This window comes from Podarcis filfolensis, assembly GCF_964270895.1.
Source record: "Podarcis filfolensis genome assembly, chromosome: 1".
Classification (NCBI taxonomy): Eukaryota; Metazoa; Chordata; class Lepidosauria; order Squamata; family Lacertidae; genus Podarcis; species Podarcis filfolensis.
The window spans coordinates 26273763-26295720 of NC_139604.1; the positions used below are offsets into that span (position 1 = coordinate 26273763).

At 46.2% G+C, this 21958-nt stretch overlaps 1 protein-coding gene across 1 annotated transcript in view; it reads right to left on the minus strand.

Annotated features, from left to right (window-relative positions):
• Positions 1-21958, minus strand: part of LOC310746584 (uncharacterized protein) — a gene marked incomplete at its 3' end in the record, with an annotated part of 191676 nt that overhangs the window by 38685 nt on the left and 131033 nt on the right. The window contains exon 4 of the mRNA XM_083580492.1: positions 14188-14250. Coding sequence (XP_083436618.1) covers positions 14188-14250 — 63 coding nt within the window. The remainder of the gene's footprint in view (positions 1-14187; positions 14251-21958) is intronic.

Here is a 21958-nt window from a genome sequence, read left to right on the forward strand (position 1 = left end):
TGGCTGAGGCTACTAAATGGAAATTGGAGGCCGGTGCTTCAGCTCAGCTCAGTTCAAGCTACAAACAAACTATTTATGTGCAATTTGGTGTCTTTGAGATGGAGGCAATATTGATTGTGGGCTGTGATTCCCCCACCCTGCTTTTCAGTAAGTTTTATTTGGGAACAAAAGTAGTGAAAACACCCAATATCAGAATCACTGAATCAAGAGCAGATTGCAAACATGTGGCAGGGGGTGGCATAGTGGAGCTGTGCTACTTACTTGACACACATGCACCCCTGCCAAGTCAATGCTGCATCCTGGGATGGGTAAGGGGAGAGGAGGCACATTGCAAATGCACCAGAGAGCCAGCGCAGTGCTCCTGCCAGCATGTCTGCAGCACTCACCTCTCTTCCTCTCCATCCCAATATGCAGCTGTGACTAGGCCAGAGGGAAGTCAGATAAGTTTTACAGCCCCAGCTCCTGCAAACACAGCTCTCTGTAAAACCTATGGGCAGCAGGATTGTGTTGTTTCTAATGCTTCTCGCCCACCTTAGACCACAACTGACAACTGCACACTGAAATGTCACAGTAGAATAGGGATCTAGGTGTGTTGTGTCTAATGTGCTTAGGCCTGATCCACACAATCATCACCATTTCTGGAGCAACAATTGCATTGCTTGAGTCTTTATGCACCTCGGCATCTATTAGACTGTGGCTCCATCACACAAACATAAGGCAGAACCAGGGATTTGGCATGTGGGCTAGGTGCTCAGGAATAGCATCCTGACCCTGCCACCACCACTGTTGCATCTTTCCCCTTTTGTGTCTTTATCTCTTTTTATTACAGTCACATATCCCAACAGTAATTGCATGTGGAAACATTTCTTTAAAGTAAGCTATGTTCTGGTAAGAAACAGAATTCTTTAGTTGTTTCTCCTGAGAAACTATCATATAACTCAGTGACAAAACACATGTTAGCGCGCAGTCCCAGGTTCAGTCCCTGGCATCTCTACATCTCTATACTGATTGTCCTCTGTCTAAAACCCTGGGGGGTTTTAGGATGCCGCCCTGCTGGTGGCAGTCAGTGTAGAACATTTGGAGCCAGATAGACCTAGTATAAGAAGAAGGAGAGTTTGGATTTGATATCCCGCTTTATCACTACCCAAAGGAGTCTCAAAGTGGCTAACATTCTCCTTTCCCTTACTCCCCCACCACAAACACATGTGAGGTGAGTGGGGCTGAGAGACTTCAGACAAAGCGTGTTCTCCTTCAGGGAGAGCACGTGTTGCGGTGGGGTCTACTGAGCCACCCCCTTTGTTGCTGGGTAAGTTCTCCAAGATGGCCAGGGGGCATTGATTGGATTGCCGAGTTGCTGGGGGAAAAGTTATGTTGCAATTTGGGTGGGAGGGGTAAAAGGTTTAAATACTCTGCACGCAGCCTTCTACTTTCTCTTTTGCTGCGTGCAACGGATCACCCGCCCACCCGCCCTAGAATAAGGGGTTGTTGCGTTGACCTTGCTATGCCTGTCATGGGGTCGTCTGCCTTTGAGCAGGGGCCTGGTAGGAATTTTTCCACCTGGCAAATTGGCTGGCTGGGTGGTTTTTGCCTACTGCGTAGCAAATCGTCACAACTTGTAAGGTTGTGGTTAGGCATTGGTTATAAATCTGGTGGAGGAGGGGTTAGGATAGGCTGGGCCTGCCCCTCCATGGTTGCTGCGGAAAGGGAATTCCGTTAAAGGAATCCTGGGGCTTGCCATCTTTTCGTCCAATCCCTGGAATGGGACTAGGGCCGGCAAGCCTTCGGGGAGCAGGCGGGTGAGAGTTGAGGGTCTGTGTCTCAGCTCCAATTCTTCCCTGACTTGCTTTCCCCCGCACTGTCTTTCGGTGGTGCCCGGAAGTCAGTTCTGTCCCCAGGCGGGGGGACAGATAGTCTTAACCAATGCCTAAACAACCACTCACAGTTTGTATTTTAATAAAGTTGTGGCCAAAATCATGCCAAAAATCTTAAACAAAAATTACGTCTCCGTTGTGAGTTATTTTGGGGAGTGGATTGGGGACCTCAACACGCAAGTGTGACTAGCCCAAGGTCACCCAGCAGCTGCATGTGGAGGAGTGGAGTCGCAAACCCAGTTCACCAGATTACGAGACTACAGCTCTTAACCACTACACCACACTCCAAACAGCTTTCTATGTATCATGGAGCAAAAGAAGGAAATAGAGAATCTCCATTTTACTATCTATCATTAGAGTTTGATTTAAGGCAGCCTTCCCAATCTGGTGCCCTCCAAATGTTTTGAACTATAAGCCGGCACATCTAATGGGAATTCTGAAGACTAAACTATCTGGAGGGCACCAGGTTGGGGAAGGTACACTGGGGAATATGCTAAATTGGACGAACTGAGTTCTTCATGACAGAATATATATATCCCCCTATGATGGGTCTGGAAGCCTTTCTCAAGGAATACCTCTGCTCACTCAGAGATATATTTACAGTCTTTATTTACATACATATTTACAAGGTACAGAACATAGCTTCATGCGTCCTAATCCTCGGTAGCAGATCCAGGAAGTGGGAGCTTTCGGCTCCTCTTCCAGCAGAAGAGCTTGGGAAGCCCCAAGCGCCTCCTTTGTTCCCTACATTTTAACCCCCTCCTGTCCTGTGCTGAAGGAATACGCATTGAATCTCCCTCTGTCCCTGAACTGGTCAAGTGGTATTGCAGCATCCGGGAGCATCCTTGCCACTTGAGTTCCTTCCGCTTGCTTGTCCTCCTCTCCCTCTCCTGTCTTTTCTAAAGGCTCCTGTTCTTCCCCCTCCCTCAGCTCCGGGGCATTCCCTGGCAGCCCCGTGACACACGCACACACACCCAGTTTAAAAACCTGAGCTGAACAAGTCCTAAATGCCCACAGGCCATTAAGAAAGACTGGTTGTGGTAAGCAGCACAGTAATTATAAAAGCAACATGGATAAAAACAGTATACATTCCACCAAGAGCTTTATGAAAGTATAATGCAACTATAAATCACACATTATTTTATATTTATTATTTCAAAGGCCTTTTAAAATATATGACAATGGTTGTAATTGATGAAAGGCTGTTGTTTCATAAACAACAAAATATGACTTTCTGTTTGGCTGATCTTTGTTCCTGACATTTGTCAGTAGTGAAGAATACCCTATGGAGAGACTGTTAAATAGATGGCAGTTTGTCTCTATTAACCTGATGGCATGAACCAGCTGATCACCCTGTTAAATGCTTAGGCAAACAGCATAACTTCAGTTGTTAACAGAAGTATTGTATCAACACTTCTCCCTTCCTACAGTTCTCCTTCCCTGTCCTTTTTGCATTCCCCATTTTATTTATGACGGGTGTTCAGCAACCATATGAGTCACCTTGTATCTCTATCTTCAGCAGGCCTGTGCACAGGTGGGGGCAGTTGGGTACACTTGCCCTGGGCCCTGGAGGGCTAAGCCGGAAGGTAGGGCCCACCAGCTTTTTTTGTTTGAGTTTATAACTTTATGCTAACAAGACTCCTGCCCTGAGCCTCAGACAAGCTCTGCACTGGCCTGATATGCAGCATCCAGAAGCAGCCCAATTTCTTTTGGATCTATTCTATATCATTCCGATTTGATTCATTATTCAGGTCCAAATAATGAAAATCCAAAGATTTGTTTCATCCTTACTGCCTATAATGGAGAATCTAAAAATATAACTTGGTTTGCACAAAAGCGAATGAAATTTGCAGGCAGAAGAATTGCTGTGGAATAGATTAAGCCAGCAAAATTTTAGGCAGAAAACTCCAGGAGTTTTTATGTAGGAAGCATTTAATGTGTGTGTTTCTTAAGTCTCTATTTTATTTTTTGCAAGAATTGGATATAAATTGTTATCACGGCTGCCGCTTCTGAGAGGATAAAGCCTGCCAAATTTCAGAAAGATAAGAGCAAAAGTTCTGCCACAAGGACAGATGTCAGGGAATCAGGAGCAGGAGCACTGGGGAGAGAGGATTGGGAGAGCGAAGGGGAAGAATCCGAGGGCAGCGTAGGGGAGTATGACAGTGGCCCGAGAGATTCCATGAGCTTCTCCAGCGAATCAGAAGATTCCCAGAAGGGGGCGCCGATGGTCAGGGCAAGGGGGGTCCCAGGGGGGACGCACCAGAAACAAGGAGCCAGAGGGGAACCCCAAAGCAGCAGTGGAGGATCAGGACCAGTTTCCCCACCAGAGCGTAGTGGGGGGGAGGAGTCACATGTGTCAGGAGCAGTGTCTCCTCCAGAGAGGGAGTCAGGGCTGACCACGCCTCCAACGGAGGGGAGGTCAGTTGCAGCTAGCCCCCCCGATGGGGGAAGCAGTGACAGCAGCAGTGGAACGGTCAGGAGGAAAGTTGCTGGCTGGGCGCGCGCGCCAAGTTCAAATGTGCAGGCGCGCGGAACAGCAGGAGACCCGGATGGGGAACCAGCTCCTAAAGCCCGCCGGAGGGAGGGAGAAGGCTCAGGGGAATCAGCGGGAGAAGAGGCTAGAAAGGGCGGAACCCCGGCGGGCAGGCGGACCCAGAGGAGGAAGGAGCAGCGGAGAAGGTGGAGCAAGGCTAGACTCTTAAATTGGTGTCAAGGGGGAGGAGACTCAGACGGAGCATCAGTGGTCTGACACTTTAGACGTGGGGCTGCGCGCTGCGGCTCTGGAAGTGAAACTGAACTTCAATAAAGGCTTTTATACTTAACAACGAAGCAGCGTTGGTCCTTTGTGAGCTGGGACCTAGGGTAGCCCTGACAGTATGCTCCGTCTCACATAAAAACCTCGCAGCGTGAGTTGGTGCAGCGAGGGGCAAGACTTGGTGTTTTGCGAGCTCACGAAGATAGGCAAAGATGACTACAGAGAGCCAGGTGAAAGAACTGCAAGAAGCAGTCACGACGCTTTACGCGGAAGTAGCAGCATCCAGGAAAAGAGAAGAAGAAGCAGTAGCGCTCTGCCGGGATCTGCAAGCCAGGTGGGACCGTTGGGGGAAAGAGGGGCTGCCAGGACCCAAACCGGAGGGAGTTGGCCTCGGGAAGAGGGGGGGCAGCCTGGTGGCGCACTTTGATGGGAACCTGCAGCAATACCCTAACTTCAGAGCTGACGTGGTTTACGCGCTCAATTTGCTTCGGAAAGACTTTAGAGATGAGGAAGAGAAGGTGGGCTTCATAATCACTCATTTGCATGGGGAAGCAAAAGCGTGGCTGCGGAATTTGTGGCGCGAAAAAGACCCTGCCCTCAAAGATTCCGATGCATTTATCAAAGCTATGGACGCTTGCTTTAAATCTACGGTAGATGTAGATATTGCTCGGAGGGAAATGCATGGACTACAGCAAGGGAAAGCGACGGTGAGGCAGTATCACTCGCGCTTTTTTGCCTTACTGAACGTGCTGGGCTGGGAGAAGGACTCCATTGCTGTCAGAGACCTGTTCTGGGAGGGGCTAAGTGGAGAGGTGAAAGATGAACTGGCAAGAGGAGAAAGACCCCAAAATACCCAAGAAGTTGCCCAAAGAGCGTTGGCAATTGGTGTGCGCCTGGAAGGACGTAAGGGAAGCACCCCAGCCAGGACAACCCCTTTCTTTCCCAGAGAGGCGGGGCGGGCGCTGTCCATGCCTCCTTTGGGAAGGGGAGAAGAGCCGATGGAGATTGGTGGTGCAAGGGCTCAGACTGCCAGCAGAGCCCAAACACCGGGAGCAGTCAAGGGGAAGGCTCCTAGAGGGACCAGGAAGTGTTACATCTGCGACAGTGCACAGCACATGGCCAAAGAGTGTCCCCAGAGGCTCCAGAAGCACACTGCAGCCTCAGCAACAGTAAAGGGAACAGGTGAGCAGCTGAAACAGCTGCAGGGGGAAGAAGAAGCCTGGTTGGAAACAGAGCCACTGGGGCCCAACCAGGCAAGTCAGTGAAGCAGTCCCCAGAGATTTTACAGCCCACAGACCCCCTCCCACCCAAACCAGTGGTGCAACTCACCGCATCGCTCCAGTTGCCCAATGGGCACACCATGCAAGTACCAATAACCATTGACTCTGGGAGCAACGCAGACTTTATTGGAGTGGACTTTATCAAGCAACATCGCATAGCACTCATGCCAGCCACGATGCCCCTAAACGTCGTCACGGTCGATGGCAGGAAGCTACTGGGAGGAGAGGTGGTACAGCAAACACCACCGATGGTGATGCAAATTGGAAACCACCGCGAAGTCATCAGCTTCAACGTCACCCACCTGTCGGACACGCCCATAGTGTTGGGTATGAGTTGGCTGGATAGGCACAGCCCGGCATTGGCATGGTACCAGCGGCAGTTGACCTTCTGTTCCTCCTACTGCGCAGAACACTGCATCCAGACCCGCCAGGAGGAGGAGGGGCAAGAGGATGAACCGCAGCTACACCTAGGCATGGTGCAAGCGGTACCCAACAAGTACAAGGAGTTTTTGGAGGTCTTCTGCGAGAGGGAAGCGGATAAGCTGCCTCCCCACAGGCCTTACGACTGCAAGATTGACCTCCTGCCGGGAGCGACGCTGCCGACTGGGAAACTGTATTCCATGTCTGAAGATGAACTGCAAGAACTCAGGGAGTTCATAGATCACAACTTGAAGCGGGGGTTCATCCAAGAATCTAAAGCAGTGGGGGGCAGTCCCGTGTTTTTCGTGAAGAAGAAGGACACGCCCCAACGGAGACTCATAGTTGATTTTAGGACCATAAATTCCAAAACAAAGCCCGCAGCATTCCCCATGCCCAAGATCGACGACCTGCTCGCGACGGTGAGGAAGGGACGGATCTTCACCAAGTTGGATCTACGAGGGGCGTACAACCTTATACGCATGCGGGAGGGCGATGAGTGGAAGACAGCCATGTTTACACCTTTAGGCACCTATGAATATCGCGTAATGCCTTTTGGTCTGCAAAATGGCTCCCATACCTTCCAAGCTTTCATGCATCACGTGTTAGCGGGACTCCTCTACAAGAAGTGCGTCTGCTTCCTGGACGATATCCTGATCTTCTCGGAATCGCAGGAGGCTCACGAGAGGGACGTCAAGGAGGTCCTGCAGAGGCTACGGGAGCACAGACTTTACGCCAAATTAGAGAAGTGCCAGTTCGACATGACGGAGGTGGATTTTCTGGGCTACAAGCTGTCCGACAAGGGACTCGCCATGGACAGCGCCAAGGTCCGCGCGGTGTTGGACTGGAAGAGCCCGCGCAATCGGAAGGAGGTCCAGAGGTTCGTCGGCTTCGCCAACTTTTATCGCAAGTTCATCAAAGGGTTCGCGAAGGAGACGGCGGCCATCACGGACACCCTCAGCTCCAAGAAGAAGAAGTTCACCTGGACGGACCAGGCGGAGCAGTCCTTTCGGAGACTCAAGCGTCTCTTCGCGTCCGAAGAACAGCTGCTACATGTAAACCCCAGCAGACCAATGAGGGTTGAGACGGACGCCTCAGACAGAGCAGTGGGGGCCGTCCTGTTGCAGCAAGATCCGCAAGGGGAATGGAGGCCGTGCGCATTCTACTCCAGGAAACTCAGCAAGGCGGAACAGAACTACACCATCTGGGACAGGGAGTTGCTGGCCATTCATGCAGCTTTCAGGGCGTGGCGGCACTTCCTCGTTGGAGCCAGACACACAGTGCAAGTCCGCACGGACCATAAGAACCTGGAGTACTGGCGCACGGCGCGGTTCCTGAACCAGAGACACATCCGCTGGGCGGAGTTCTTTGCGGATTTCGATTTCCGGATAGAATACATCCCGGGAGACAACAACGTCATGGCGGATGCACTATCCAGGAAGCCGCAGTATCTCGAGGAAGCGGCGCCGGTGGCGGCCAAGCACATTTTCGCACCGAAAGCGTGGGCGTGCGCTTCAGCTGCCGTGGACCTGGACGCGGTGCGTCGAGCGCTGCAGACGGATTCGTTCGCACAATCCAAGATGGAGGAGGTGCGAAGAGGCACAGCGAAGGACGACGAGTTCCAGATACGAGACGGACTGCTCATCCGCAAAGGGGCTCTCTACGTGCCCGGAGACGACCTCCGCGCGAAAGTCTTGCAGCAGCTACACGACGCGCCCAGCGCTGGGCACTTCGGCAAGGACAAAACGGCGGAATTAGTAACCAGAGACTTTTGGTGGCCCAAGGTGAGGGGAGAAGTCGCGGATTACGTCTCCAGGTGTGACACCTGCCAAAGGGCCAAGCCAGTACACAGGAAGCCAGCGGGTCTACTAGAACCCCTACAGACGCCGCTCGAACCGTGGGAGAGAGTGGCCCTGGACTTTGTCACAGATCTGCCCAGCTCGCGAGGCAAAACAGCGGTGCTCGTGGTCGTAGACATGTTCACCAAGATGGCACACTTTATTCCGTGCGCGAAGGTGGCCACAGCGGAACAGACCGCCAAGCTGTTCATAGACCACGTGTTCAAAGCTCACGGCTTGCCGCGGTCCATCCTGTCCGACCGGGGTCGCCAATTCGTCTCGAGCTTCTGGCAGAAGCTGCTGGGCATCCTGAACGTCAAGATCAACTTAGCGTCGGCACGACACCCGCAGACCAACGGACAAGCGGAGAGGGTCAACGCCATCATGCAGCAGTACCTGCGATGCTACGCCAATCAACAACCCTCGACCTGGGTGGACTACCTACCGCTGGCCGAGTTTGCCTACAACAACACGAAGCACGGGTCTACGGGAGTGACACCGTTCTTCGCCAATAATGGGCGGCATCCCAGAACTTTCCCAGGGTTAGAGACGAAGGGGGAGGGGGAGCCAAGGGGAGCAGAGCACTTAGCAGCAGAGTTACAGGAGGTCCACGAGCAACTCCGCAGGCAATTGGAACTGGCGAAACACGCCTACAAAATGCAGGCAGACAAGCACAGGAGGGTCGGGGAGGACATCCAGGTGGGGGACTGGGTCTGGTTAGCAGCCCAGGCAGTGCCGGCCAGGACGCTAGCTAAGAGGAAGCTCAAGCACAAGCAGCTGGGACCTTACCAGGTCGCGGCGCAAATCAATCCAGTGGCCTTCCGGTTGACACTCCCGGAGGGCTCCAGAATGCACCCAGTCTTTCATAGGTCAGTGCTCACACCCTACAGGGAACCCCACAGGTTTCAGGCGACAGGGAACGCGCCAGACACACTTAGTGAATCTCCGAAGAGGGAGGGGTCACGGAGGGCGACGCCACTCAACGAGGTCACGGAGATTTTGGACTCGAGGTGGGGGGAAGAGGGGGTGGAATACCTCCTCGCCAGGGAAGGTACCCCAGCCAGTGCCAACAGGTGGGTACCGTGCTATGCCGTGGAGGAGCACTATCTTAAAGACGAGTTCCATGCACTCTTCCCACACAGACCTATGCCGGCAGAGTATTTCGACGACTGGCTCTTCACGCCCACACTGTCAGCCAGTACGTTCCAGGGGTTTTCATCAGCTGAAGAGACGACGCCAGACACTAGCTCCTCGGAGGGGTCTCTCTCGGGGTTTGCCACAGACCGCTCCTATTGGTGGGACACTCAACCGGAGGTGGGGTGGCGCAGGGAGCTGCTGCGGGGACCTTTGCAAGCTGTCTCACCAGAGGTACCCGGGGGAGGGGAGGGCATGGACGTGTTGGGGGAGGATCCTGGATTCGAGCACATCAGCAGAGAGATGGAAGCAGAGGAAATCGACGTCGACGAGCCCGTTGCGGTTGGGCCGGATCCAGTGGACCGGCTACACACCAGGGGGGAAGAATGGTATCCCGCACTCACACCCACTGGACTGGAGCACCCGGAACCCACACCCGAAGAGGGGGAGGGGGGAAGGGGGGGCTTCGAGGGGGGGATGGATGTCAGGGAATCAGGAGCAGGAGCACTGGGGAGAGAGGATTGGGAGAGCGAAGGGGAAGAATCCGAGGGCAGCGTAGGGGAGTATGACAGTGGCCCGAGAGATTCCATGAGCTTCTCCAGCGAATCAGAAGATTCCCAGAAGGGGGCGCCGATGGTCAGGGCAAGGGGGGTCCCAGGGGGGACGCACCAGAAACAAGGAGCCAGAGGGGAACCCCAAAGCAGCAGTGGAGGATCAGGACCAGTTTCCCCACCAGAGCGTAGTGGGGGGGAGGAGTCACATGTGTCAGGAGCAGTGTCTCCTCCAGAGAGGGAGTCAGGGCTGACCACGCCTCCAACGGAGGGGAGGTCAGTTGCAGCTAGCCCCCCCGATGGGGGAAGCAGTGACAGCAGCAGTGGAACGGTCAGGAGGAAAGTTGCTGGCTGGGCGCGCGCGCCAAGTTCAAATGTGCAGGCGCGCGGAACAGCAGGAGACCCGGATGGGGAACCAGCTCCTAAAGCCCGCCGGAGGGAGGGAGAAGGCTCAGGGGAATCAGCGGGAGAAGAGGCTAGAAAGGGCGGAACCCCGGCGGGCAGGCGGACCCAGAGGAGGAAGGAGCAGCGGAGAAGGTGGAGCAAGGCTAGACTCTTAAATTGGTGTCAAGGGGGAGGAGACTCAGACGGAGCATCAGTGGTCTGACACTTTAGACGTGGGGCTGCGCGCTGCGGCTCTGGAAGTGAAACTGAACTTCAATAAAGGCTTTTATACTTAACAACGAAGCAGCGTTGGTCCTTTGTGAGCTGGGACCTAGGGTAGCCCTGACAACAGATTTTACCCTTTTCGGGTGGGAAAATAGAAATGGCATTCCCTCCCATGTCTTTTGTGAGCAATCAGTTTGAAAGCTAGGGACCCTGGGTAAGAAACTTGCCTTTGTAGAACTTTTATGAAAACATTGTCCTAAGAATTTGGTTTTTGTTAGTTTTTAATAATATAATATAATAATATAATTTAGCACAATGAGAAAATAGATACTGCCTATTAATTTTCAAAACATGGTAGGGGGTCATTTACAAACACGTTGTGGGCCAGTGCTATTACCATGATAAGTAATAGGGGGAAAATTCATTTGTGAAAAGTGAATGAACAAACACCATTTCTTATGTATCTACATATGAATTTTAATGCAGGCATCCACTGAATTTTGCAGTTGATATGCAGATAATATCACCATTTATATTTATGAACTACAAGCATTCCATAAATACAGGAAATATGAAATTATCACATCATTGCATGATTAACTTTCAAACTTATATAAATAACAATTATGAATGGAACATATTCAGTTTTCACAAATGCAAATTAGAGAGCCATTATTTCATGCATAAATTAGTCTTTCAGATTTGCAATCTACATAATCCTTGTAATAGGAAAGAAGGCTAAAACCCATTGCTTCCTGTACTTGATCGACAAGGTGAACAATTGACCCTCATCTTTAGATGCCCTATTTACATGTTTAAAAATATATTCCTTTCTTCCTTTCTCTGGACTAAACATTCAACCTTTATAAATGATTTCTGTTTTGGATCACTTAATCCTCCTTCAGTGAAATATAGAAAAGCAAAACCCAACTCAGTGATTAGATTCAAGATGAGAACAGAAATAATAATAACAGTAATGATATATTAATAATTCATTATTAATTGTCAATTATTGTTTGCAGTCTGGGTAGGCTACTGAATTCAAAAATGATGTGTTTGTTAAGTGACTGAGAAGGATATCCAAAGCCTTCCTGTTTCTGAAGCATTCCATCCTGTTCATTTTCACAACAAGACTAAATGAGATCCAGCTGGCATGAATGACATACCTATATTAGCAGAACATGAAAGCTTTGCTGTATTATTAATTTCCCATATTAGTCCTCATTTCACTGATGTAATCTAGGAGAAGCTAAATGGTTTAACATTAGGTTGCTTACTAGCAATAAGATTATGCTTAATAACCTAAATAGGGACAGCTATATAAAAAGACGGCAAACTGTACTCAGAGGAGCCAATGGGCCAGAAATGGCCCTGACTCTTTAACAAAAAAGGAACAAATATCACTTAGGGAGGCACATGAAGGCAATCCCCACATAGAAGAAAAAGTGGAATTTTTTGCCCTTGCAGAGGCCCATTTGCCCATCAGACATGGCTTACAGCTGCTATCCAGGGCTGGCATTGAGGCTCTGAAGGAGAAAGCCCACTCCAGGGATAGGGATGCTTATTTATTCTTTTTATGTAGACAATTTTCTTTTTTATATATATAAATTTTTATTAATTTTCCAACATATATTAAAACACAATACAAATGACAATACATAAACAAACAAACATAAAAACACATATAATTTCGTAACCTCTTTTCCTTAAACCTTGTTTCAACGACTTCCCCATACCTCCCTTTTCTGCATCCCTGTTTTAAACTTTTCCAGCAACCCCTAATTTCAATTACTTATAATTCAATTTCTTTAATCCTTTTTCTCTAACCCAATCGTTTATCGTTGCAATTCTGTTTTACATTACCCATGACATTTTAGCACTCATTAATTTTACAACAGTTCTTAAGATAAACTTTAAATTTCTTCCAATCTTCTTCCACCGTCTCTTTTCCTTGGTCGCGGATTCTGCCAGTCATCTCAGCCAGTCCCATATAGTCAATCACCTTCGTCTGCCATTCTTCCAATGTGGGTAGCTCTTGTGTCTTCCAATATTTTGCTAAAAGAACTCTTGCTGCTGTTGTAGCGTACATAAAAAACGTCCTATCTTTCCTTGACACCAATTGGCCCACCATGCCCAGGAGAAAGGCCTCTGGTTTCTTATGAAAGGTACACTTAAGGACCTTCTTAATTTCATTATAGATCATTTCCCAGAAGACCTTGATCCTTGGGCACGTCCACCAAAGGTGGTAAAAGGTGCCTTCAGTTTCATTACATTTCCAGCAATTATTATTGGGCAAATGATATATGTAGACAATTTTCTACCCCGTGGTTATAACATATCTACAGTGGTGGCTGGTACCCATTGGAACTGGTGGAAGGCAGGGGGCCCTATACCCACCCTCCTCATTTATTCCCATTTTAGCCAAATCGTGCCACAGTAGTCTCCTAAAAAGAGCAGCTATGGGTAACATCACAATGGGTTCCAAGGTCGTGGCTCTCTCTGCTCCCTAGAATTTGAGGACTGACACATTGTGCTATAGGGAAGCCTTGTTTTGACATGTTTGTTTATCATGGACTTTGACTGTGATTCATGACCATCATAGTCTGAAGCGAGGTACAACAAATAAAACATGGGTGCTGAGTTCATTAGCATTTAATGAATAACAAATTGGCTCGCTTCTGCTAGTAATCTGAACTTGTCATCCTCCGGAGTGTTTTTCCCTCCTCTTCGTTTACATTATCTCCTTTCATGCAAACGGAAGGACTACACAAACAAAATTAGATGTGGCAGCTTTCTCCGTAACCAACAACTGGAAGAGGATCAGCAAAACGAAATTGCAGAGCTTTCTGTTCCTCTCCATAGTAATGATCAAAGAGGAATTTTGGTAGGCTCTGGTACTCTTTAGCTTTCAATCTATCAACTTGGCCAGGATTCAACTCTTAGGGGAAAGTTTCTTTTCATTGTATTTTAAGCTTATGGTTACACAAGTAGTCAACAATTGCAGGGAGAAGGTTAGGCGGACCAAAATTCAGCATGAGCTCAGAATGGTGAGAGTTTTAAAATAATTTCTAAAAGGTTTCTTCAGCTATGTTTGAAGCAAGAGGAAGGACAAACAGGAGATCCTCTGTGTGGAGATGGATAAATGCTATTGGGTGACAGAGAGAAGGCAGAGAGAAGGCAGAACTCCACTTCTACTTTGCCTGTGTCTTCACCCAAAACGAAAGCAGTGTTCAACCTGGTGATAACAGAATAAATGATGCACAGAGGGAGCTGCAGCCCAAGAGGCGGTGAGGGAACACCTAGCTGCTTTAAATGAATTCATATCTCCAGGGCCTCATGAGCTGCACCCAAGGGTATTAAAGGAGATATTTACTTTAAGTAGGTCCTGCTGATATCAATGGCACTTTCTTATGAGTAAACAGGCTTTGGAGCAAGGTCAAAATATGAACACACTATACACTGCACTGTTTTCACAAAAAAAAACATAGGACCTCAACATGAACATTATGGCTGCCATACTTCAGCACACATAGCTAGCTGTATATTTGAATGATATGTCTGTCTCATTGAAACGGAATAATCGGAATAAGTGCAATTGACAACACTGGTGCGTAAAGTAAACTGCAGAAGTTTCTCATGCACTGCTACACACCCGTAGATGAAATCTACTGCTTGCTTTTCCCCAGAAGTAACATCACTACAGAGCAGAGAAGTTCAAGGTAAAAATCTCACCTGGCTTGTGGTTTCACACTGCAGACATAAAACATGATTATTTCTTCTTGCAGTTGGGCCAGCCTAGGCATAACATAGAAAATCTGATCACAGGTCAGTTAATGGCTTTGATCTTCTTTTTTCTTTTTTAGGCTCAAAGGCAAACTGAATCAGAGTCATGGCACTGGGGAGAAGTGATTCAGCCTTTTATCCCAGTCTTTCCCCCCAATTTAAATTGTCCTCTCCCCCCAATCTGCTATTAGCCACTTGGAGGGGGCGGAGAAGTATAAAATATATATCAGCTTCCCTGCTTCCCATATGTATGTGTGTATAAATCCCCAAAATGGCTAAGCTTAACTTTTGATTTTGCTAGAACATATACTGCCTACTGTATACATCAGAGGTGGTGATGTTTCTTGGGCGGAGGGGACCACATGTCAAGGTAGGTGTGGCTAAATATAGGGTTTGAGCTTTATTTTATTTTTTGCAAAACCTAGGAAAAACCTCAACTTGGGTTGCCATACATCCTGATTTTCCCGGACATTTCAGCGATTTCCACCTGGACACTGCTTCTGATGGCCAATTGCCAGCTATGTTCCAGACGTATGGCAACCCCACTAAATACAAGTGGGCAGGGCCAGAGTGAAAATATGGTTGTGAACCATTGTCAAGGACAAATGTGGGGGGGAGGGTTTGCTAGAGACAAAAAATCTTGGCATGACAGAGGGCTACATATGGGAGCAGTCAGTAAAAAGAAATATTATTTTCAATTAAAATTACCTTATTTATTTGATAAATAAGGTTTAACCTAATTTTGAATCTATTTTTCTACACTGCCTTGTGTTGTTTTTACATGACAGGTGGTACAGAAATAATTTTAACAAATGAATGATGTTTTGCATTACCCTTTGTATTAACTTTAAAAGTGTTCCGTGGGTATATTTTTCTGAGGACAAACTTGTGAAGTCTATCAAGTATGTGACTGACCATCTTCCTGCTGTTGTTTTAGAATTTCTATCAGGAGACCCCCCTCCATGTGGTTAGCGATTGATTCACCACACAGATCTGATGATTATATTGCTATAAAAGTTGGGTGTCTCCCCCTCTCTCTGCCTGGCAGTGGCAAGAGCCCATGGGGTTCCAGGCACTCACCCAGGATTTGTGTTCCTTTGGAGCAGGCATAGGCAAACTCAGCCCTCCAGATGTTTTGGGACTACAACTCCCATCATCCCTGACCACTGGTCCTGTTAGCTAGGGACCATGGGAGTTGTAGTCCCAAAACATCTGGAGGGCCAAGTTTGCCTATGCCTGCTTTGGAGAACTGAGACATGACAGAGACTGCCGTAGCTTTAAGAAATACAATTTATTCATCTATTTACACCTTCAGTCTGTATGGAGGGAGTCCAGATCTTACAGGACAGTCCTTTCAAGAGGGGCTTGTACTCCACAGCAGTGTAGCCCTGGAATCCAAGTCATCTCCCCCAGCCAGCAAGCAGCCATCCTGCCCAAGATGGACCCCAGTCTTTCTTCCTTGTTCTTCTTACCAGAACACCTTGCTAAAATACTCTGACACCTCACACCTAGTTACCCTGGCAAGCTTCCAACCCCCCAGACTCTGTTCATATCTTAGGGCAAGAGGGAAGGACAGTTCTCCTGCACTGCCAATGGTTCTCAATGGTGCCATATTGTTTCTTAATGGTCCTAGGTTGGCCAGGTCATTTTGCATAGGCTAGCTCAGGAATTCCTCTGCAGCTGGTATTTATCCCTTCTCACCCCAAATATCCTGCCATTTATTAATTTTTAGGGTTTAGGGGGGTTCCCCCAAAAAACTAATATAAACATGTGTGTACATGAGTATCTGCATTTCTATTGCACTGATAAGATGAAAAAAATTGCATGGTTAGCAAAAATATAATGTGAACCCTTCACTTGTCTGGAGCTGCATTTCTGCAACTCTTAAAGGTGAAGCAGCCCTCCAATTAAAAACCTTACTTGGATTTCAATAGGCAATTGTTAACCTCATCGGTAGAGGAAACAATAGAATCAAATGGCAATGTGCTTCTGTAGCAAGTGATCAAGTGTTGTTCTTATTGTATTATCTCATTTTCTTTTTTATGCTGAACCAAAACATATGTGAGATGCAGTGATCAGGTCATTTGCTTTTTGCAGGAAGAGCAATGCCTTGGCCCTCTAATGCAATCAAGAGCTTCTCACACACATTTCTCTGATCCTTTCAAGCTTGCAAATGGCTTAAGCAAAAGGAAAAAAGGATTTTGAAGTCTGGAGTCATTAGTACAAGATTCCAATTGTAAATGATTACCAACAGGAGGAAAAGGGTTTTTTTTAAGGCTTTTAAAGTGTAAATTAAGGCAGCCACTAGTAGTGGAAATGCCACCTGGAGACATTTGTGTGTTTAAAATTAATGGTAACATGTAGGCCTGAAACTGGAAGACCAAAGGATTAACACACTAATAAAGAGATTGTAGTAATGATGAAAATAAGAAGGCAAACTGTAAAAACAAGGCAAAACAAAAAATGGTAGGACATGCAAAAGTAATTCCATAGACACACTGGAATGTTGGCTCAATGTGGTAAATGAGATGAAGGATCACTTCATTAATCCCAAACTAGGCTCTGCAGCAAGTCAATGACAAACCATGGCTACGTGTAGGCACTGGAAACTGCAGAACACTCAGGACACAGTGCCTTTGTATTGGCAATGTCATCCTAGTGAGTGTCCTATTCTCACAGGGCACCAGAGTGAACAGAGGATTTGCCAAGAACAACAACAAGGGGACAGCAAGGGGCAGGTCCCAACAAGGGAGGGGAGGTGGAATTGAGACTGCAAGAGAGACTCAGCTGGCTGGGGACTGGAGATCTGGATCCCAGGAAGGACCAAATGAGCTGTCAAAAAAAGAGTCCCAGCCTTATGACACCTGACACCCCAGTCCAATGTTTTCAACCATGGAGCCACCTCTGATGCTGCCTCCTATCACCAAAGAGCCTTTCCCTTCAAGGAAGGTTGCAGAGAGCAAGTCTGAAGAGACTTTGATTCAGGGATAGGGAACACGTCACATTCTGGGTGTTGTTGGACTCAGCCCCAGCCAGTAGGGCCAACAATCAGTGATGTTGGGGGTTGTGGTCCAGCAAGATCTGTGAAATCACAGATGCCCCATCCCTGCTTTAAGTTGAGATGCCAACAATTGTACCAGCAGCAACACAACACATCTGATTTTAACACAGAGCTCTGGATAATCGTGTTCATCTGAATACATAGTGAATTCAAGGTGCCAACTGCCATTAGGGCTCCCAATGTGACTATTGCTAATAGTCATGAAGGTGTCTCTTTTGCAACTTCAGTTATCCAAGGTTTCCTCACTTATGCACTCAAAAGCCCCCACCCAACTCAGCAGCACTCTCAGTTGCATTTTGTAAATCAATGTCTGTTTAGGACGCAGCAAATGAATTGCACTTGCTGCTGTGTGTCATATGGTTTGAACTGCAATAGCTCACTCATTACAGCATGAGACTCTTAATTTCAAGGTCATGGGTTCAAGCCCCAGGTTGAGTGAAAGATTCCTGCATTGCAGGTGGTTGGACTAGACAGTCCTTGTTGTTCCTTCCAACTCTACAATTCTATGATTCTGTGATAAAGTCTATGGAAAGATATGGAACACTCCTCAGTAGCGCTTAAAGAATTGACGATCAGAGTACTGAATCTCGAAACTAACACTGATACAGGTACAGATACAATATGGCATTAACGCCAAGTCCCTAGATTTAAAATGTGACACTTCTGAGCGTCATAGTCTTCTTTAGAAGAAGCATATTACTAAACAGAATGATTGCATCTTGTCTGTTACTAAAACCCAGTGAAGTACAATATGTCATTTTGCCTTTAACAGTCTTAGCATTCCAAGTGTTACACCTGAGAAGGATGAAATGAGGGCATGGGAAGAGAAAAGAAGATTCTAGGACCTGGAACCTAAGTTTATAAAGCTATCCGAGAAATATTTACAAGCTAATATCCTTTTGTTAATCATGCTTATTGTTTTCCAACTGTGTATTTAAAAGTAATCCAGGTCACCTGCAATTCTCAGGGTTTGGCGTTCTGTTTATAAGTCTGCTCTTAATTATTACAAAATTTATTTCTCAATAAATTATATGCTGATGGATTTTCAAGTAATGAGTGGGGCTTCTAAATTCACTGGGGGCTTCGCATATAAAACAGCTGGAAAACGGGCTAAACAGAGAACAGCGTAAACATACCACAGGGCCCTGAATGTGAGAAAGAGGACATCTGAGAATGTTCCTGTAATAAATATGATGCTAACAGAGAATAATGAGTTTAAGGAAGATTGTTCAAGAGGGTCTGCTTCCATACTAACTGTAAAACAACACACATTTCTAGTTGTAATGAAACCAGACATTGTTTGCAGCTTTAGCAACATATTTATACCAAGTTTAAATTCAGTAATATTCAGTAGTGAGTTTAAATTCTATCTTTTTCTGTTCCAGTTATGGTTCATTTACTGTTGTGCCCTGGAGATGTTTGTCTTCTAATTTTTGCCATATTTGATAAAGAGATCACATTGTTTTGAATTGCCTTTTATTGCATTTCCATCTGATTTGCTTCTTCCAGTATTTGGTAGTGCATATTTAAATAAAAAAGGAAAAGAAAATCCCTGAAGGGCTACCAGATGGTGCAACTACTGTCAAGCCAGTTTATACTTAAAGTGTGTAGCAAAGTTTTAAATTAGCATTTTCAAAGAGGAACAAACATTCTACCACTCTGTGTATGTGTGCATGTGTGTGTGCATGCGCACGGGCAATTCAGATATACACACACATGTGCATGTAATGAATGTACATTGTTGCTGTGTGTGCATTGTGTGTTTGCAAACTGCTAACAATGTTGTGTAACCCTTTAAGTTTCACACTTGAAAACTCCCTTACATTTCCTGTTCCACCATTCATATATCCTTCATGGGCAGCCTGCTGTTCTCAAGCAGCTCAGTGTGGCTGGATGTCTGCACATGCCCTGAGATGATAGGTCTGGATTTTCTCTGAGCCAAGATTGCATGACTAATCAGAGGAAGCTATGTATCATATATTCAGGGAAAGTCCCCTAGGTTGCTGCCAACCCTCACAGCACCCCACCATATTGGTGGTTGTATAGGGGGATTTCCCTACAGTGACCTAAAACTTAGACCTTCACATGGGCCATGACATTTAATGCATGCCTAATTAATCTCCCACAACAAATGCAAAAATCTAATGCAGGTGACACCTCTCATCCAGCTATTATCCCTTGAACGTAATGAATTTCCTCTAGTAAGCAAGTTTTGTCCCTATTAATCATCAATCATTTTATTTGTATGCCACCTTTCCAAAGTTAAAACCATGCCCAAGTCAGCTTACAACATATTTAAAAAATTGCAAAACTACAAACATAACAAAAGTAGTAATAAACAAGAAACAAATCATCGAATTGTACACAACCAAACCACATAAATCAGAAGATCCAAAAGAAAGATCCAAAAAATTAACATAAACAACAGCAGGTCTTCCAGGACTCACAGCCAAGATTGGTTGTTGTTTTTTGCTAAGACACCCATCACCCTTAGACATTCTGCTGCAGTTATGCAACAAGAAAACTTAAGTGCTATGACAAATGACAGTTCACAATCCATCTTCTGTTGTGTGGTATTTACCCACCCAGAATTGCCCTTAACAAAATCACCTTCTATATCAAAGTCCATGCCCATGAGGAGGGCCCTTCCCTATCTATAACTGGAAACCAGCATTTCTGACATTGGCTGCTCCACCAGAGGCATGTGAACTACCCAACATGTTGTTGGAAGCATCAAAGGCCATTTAGCTTTATTGGAATATGCTCGTCTATTCTGTCAGTATAAACAGCCCAAATTAACTCTCCCCACAGGGATTTCTAACTGCCACATTGGGATGTACAACTAATTTTTCCCCAACCAACTGAGACAACAGTAATAAGTTCTGTACATTTATGTATAACAACAGATGTTCTCAGTCAAAATATGATTTTTAATAGTAATTTGGGACAGTTTCATGTGCATCAGTTTGAGTTTCAGTCCACCCCATCCCAGAAGAACAGGGTAATATATTAAAATCACAAAATACGTAGCACTTACTATATGGCTTAGGTCTAAGTTACCTTCCTATCCCAATTCCATCATGCCTGCTCCTTAAGAGACCTTATCTAAATTCCAGTTAGGCTGAGAGGGACAAGAGGGGGTCACATCCATAATACAGACAACTTTGCTCCATATGATATGTTTGCAGGGAGATTAGATGATATTGGCTATTTAATAATCTTTTGGTCTCATTTGTTTGTGGGGAGGTTAGATGACACCATGTCAAAACAATTGTTATCCCACACTTTACAGTGAATTGCCACCATCCTCTCCTTATCATAAAAAGTCTGAGATTTTGTGGATGTGGGCTTCTTGCACAAGAAGTCTTAATCATCTATAATTGCGCAATATGCATTTCCCAGCATGGGATTGGATTCCACCTGAAAATAGCAAATGCTGCCAACTCAGCTACATCCTAAGTAATTCAAGCCAATCCCCACCCCATGAATTTCAAATTCTCACCCCGCACACTAATTTTCAGAGGAGATGCCTGTTCATCTCTATTAGAGCTCCTCATCATACATTTACCCTCTATGATATCATTAACTCTAAGCGTCAAAAACATCTCCGTTGTCTTAGCAGGGTGCAGCCTTTCTCCTGCTCCAAAATGATACACCAGGCTCACATTCTTCCAAAACAGAGATAAAAGGAGACTGAGCATGTCTTCAGGTTTTGAATGGCAATGCCATTTTGAAAGCAGATCCTCCCCAAGTCATTTAGAAAATCTTCCAAGGCACAGTATTTTGTATGACATCTACAGTCTGACCTATCAAATGACACCCAATATATATTAAAGCAAACTGAAATCTCTCAGTGTTCAGATGGTATATTCTGAATAGATGCAAAACCATTCTCAACTATCTACAGGAGTGCACAATGGGTACATGTTTGAATACAAATTTCAACAATTGTCTGCCGTACAATAATAACAAAAAAAGAGACACAATAGGAGGACACTTCAGCAAAGTCAATTTGAATGAGATGCCCATTTTTCTTTAAAGAGGAAAGATGTTACATTAAAGTGGTCATTCATGATGTAGAAGCAGACACAATAGGACTGGGAGGGAAAGTATGTACAGTTATTTTAGGAAAGTGGAAAGAAATTGTTGCTACATGCGATAAGATAAGCTTATCAATGTTTAGCTTGTCTCTCCACCAATGGGTGCAGTAATCATGATGATAAGACTCTAATCTATAAATGGTTTCAGGTGTTCATGGGAAGCCGTGAGAGAAGTGTGGGTTATGCTTCTTCTCATATTTCCAGTAGTATTTATTTATTTGAGTCATTTTTGAGTCACTTTGAGTAAAATGACGAAGTGACTTACAAACACAGTAAGCAGAGACTTATGGGATATCAGTTAAGTAGCAGGGAACAGCAGAAATAAATGGACTGTTCTTCAAATGGAGGTATGTAGAAAGTAGACCCACAAGGATGAATATTGGGACCTGTGCTTTTTAACTGGTTACTAAATTAACTAGAGTTAGGGGTGAGCAGTGAGGTGGCCCAGTTTTTTGAAACTTAATAGTTATTGACGTTTAAAACAAAAAGATGGCAAAGAGCTCCAAAAGAACCTAACCAAACTGAGGAAAGGGTAGTAAAATGACAGAAGCAACTCAAC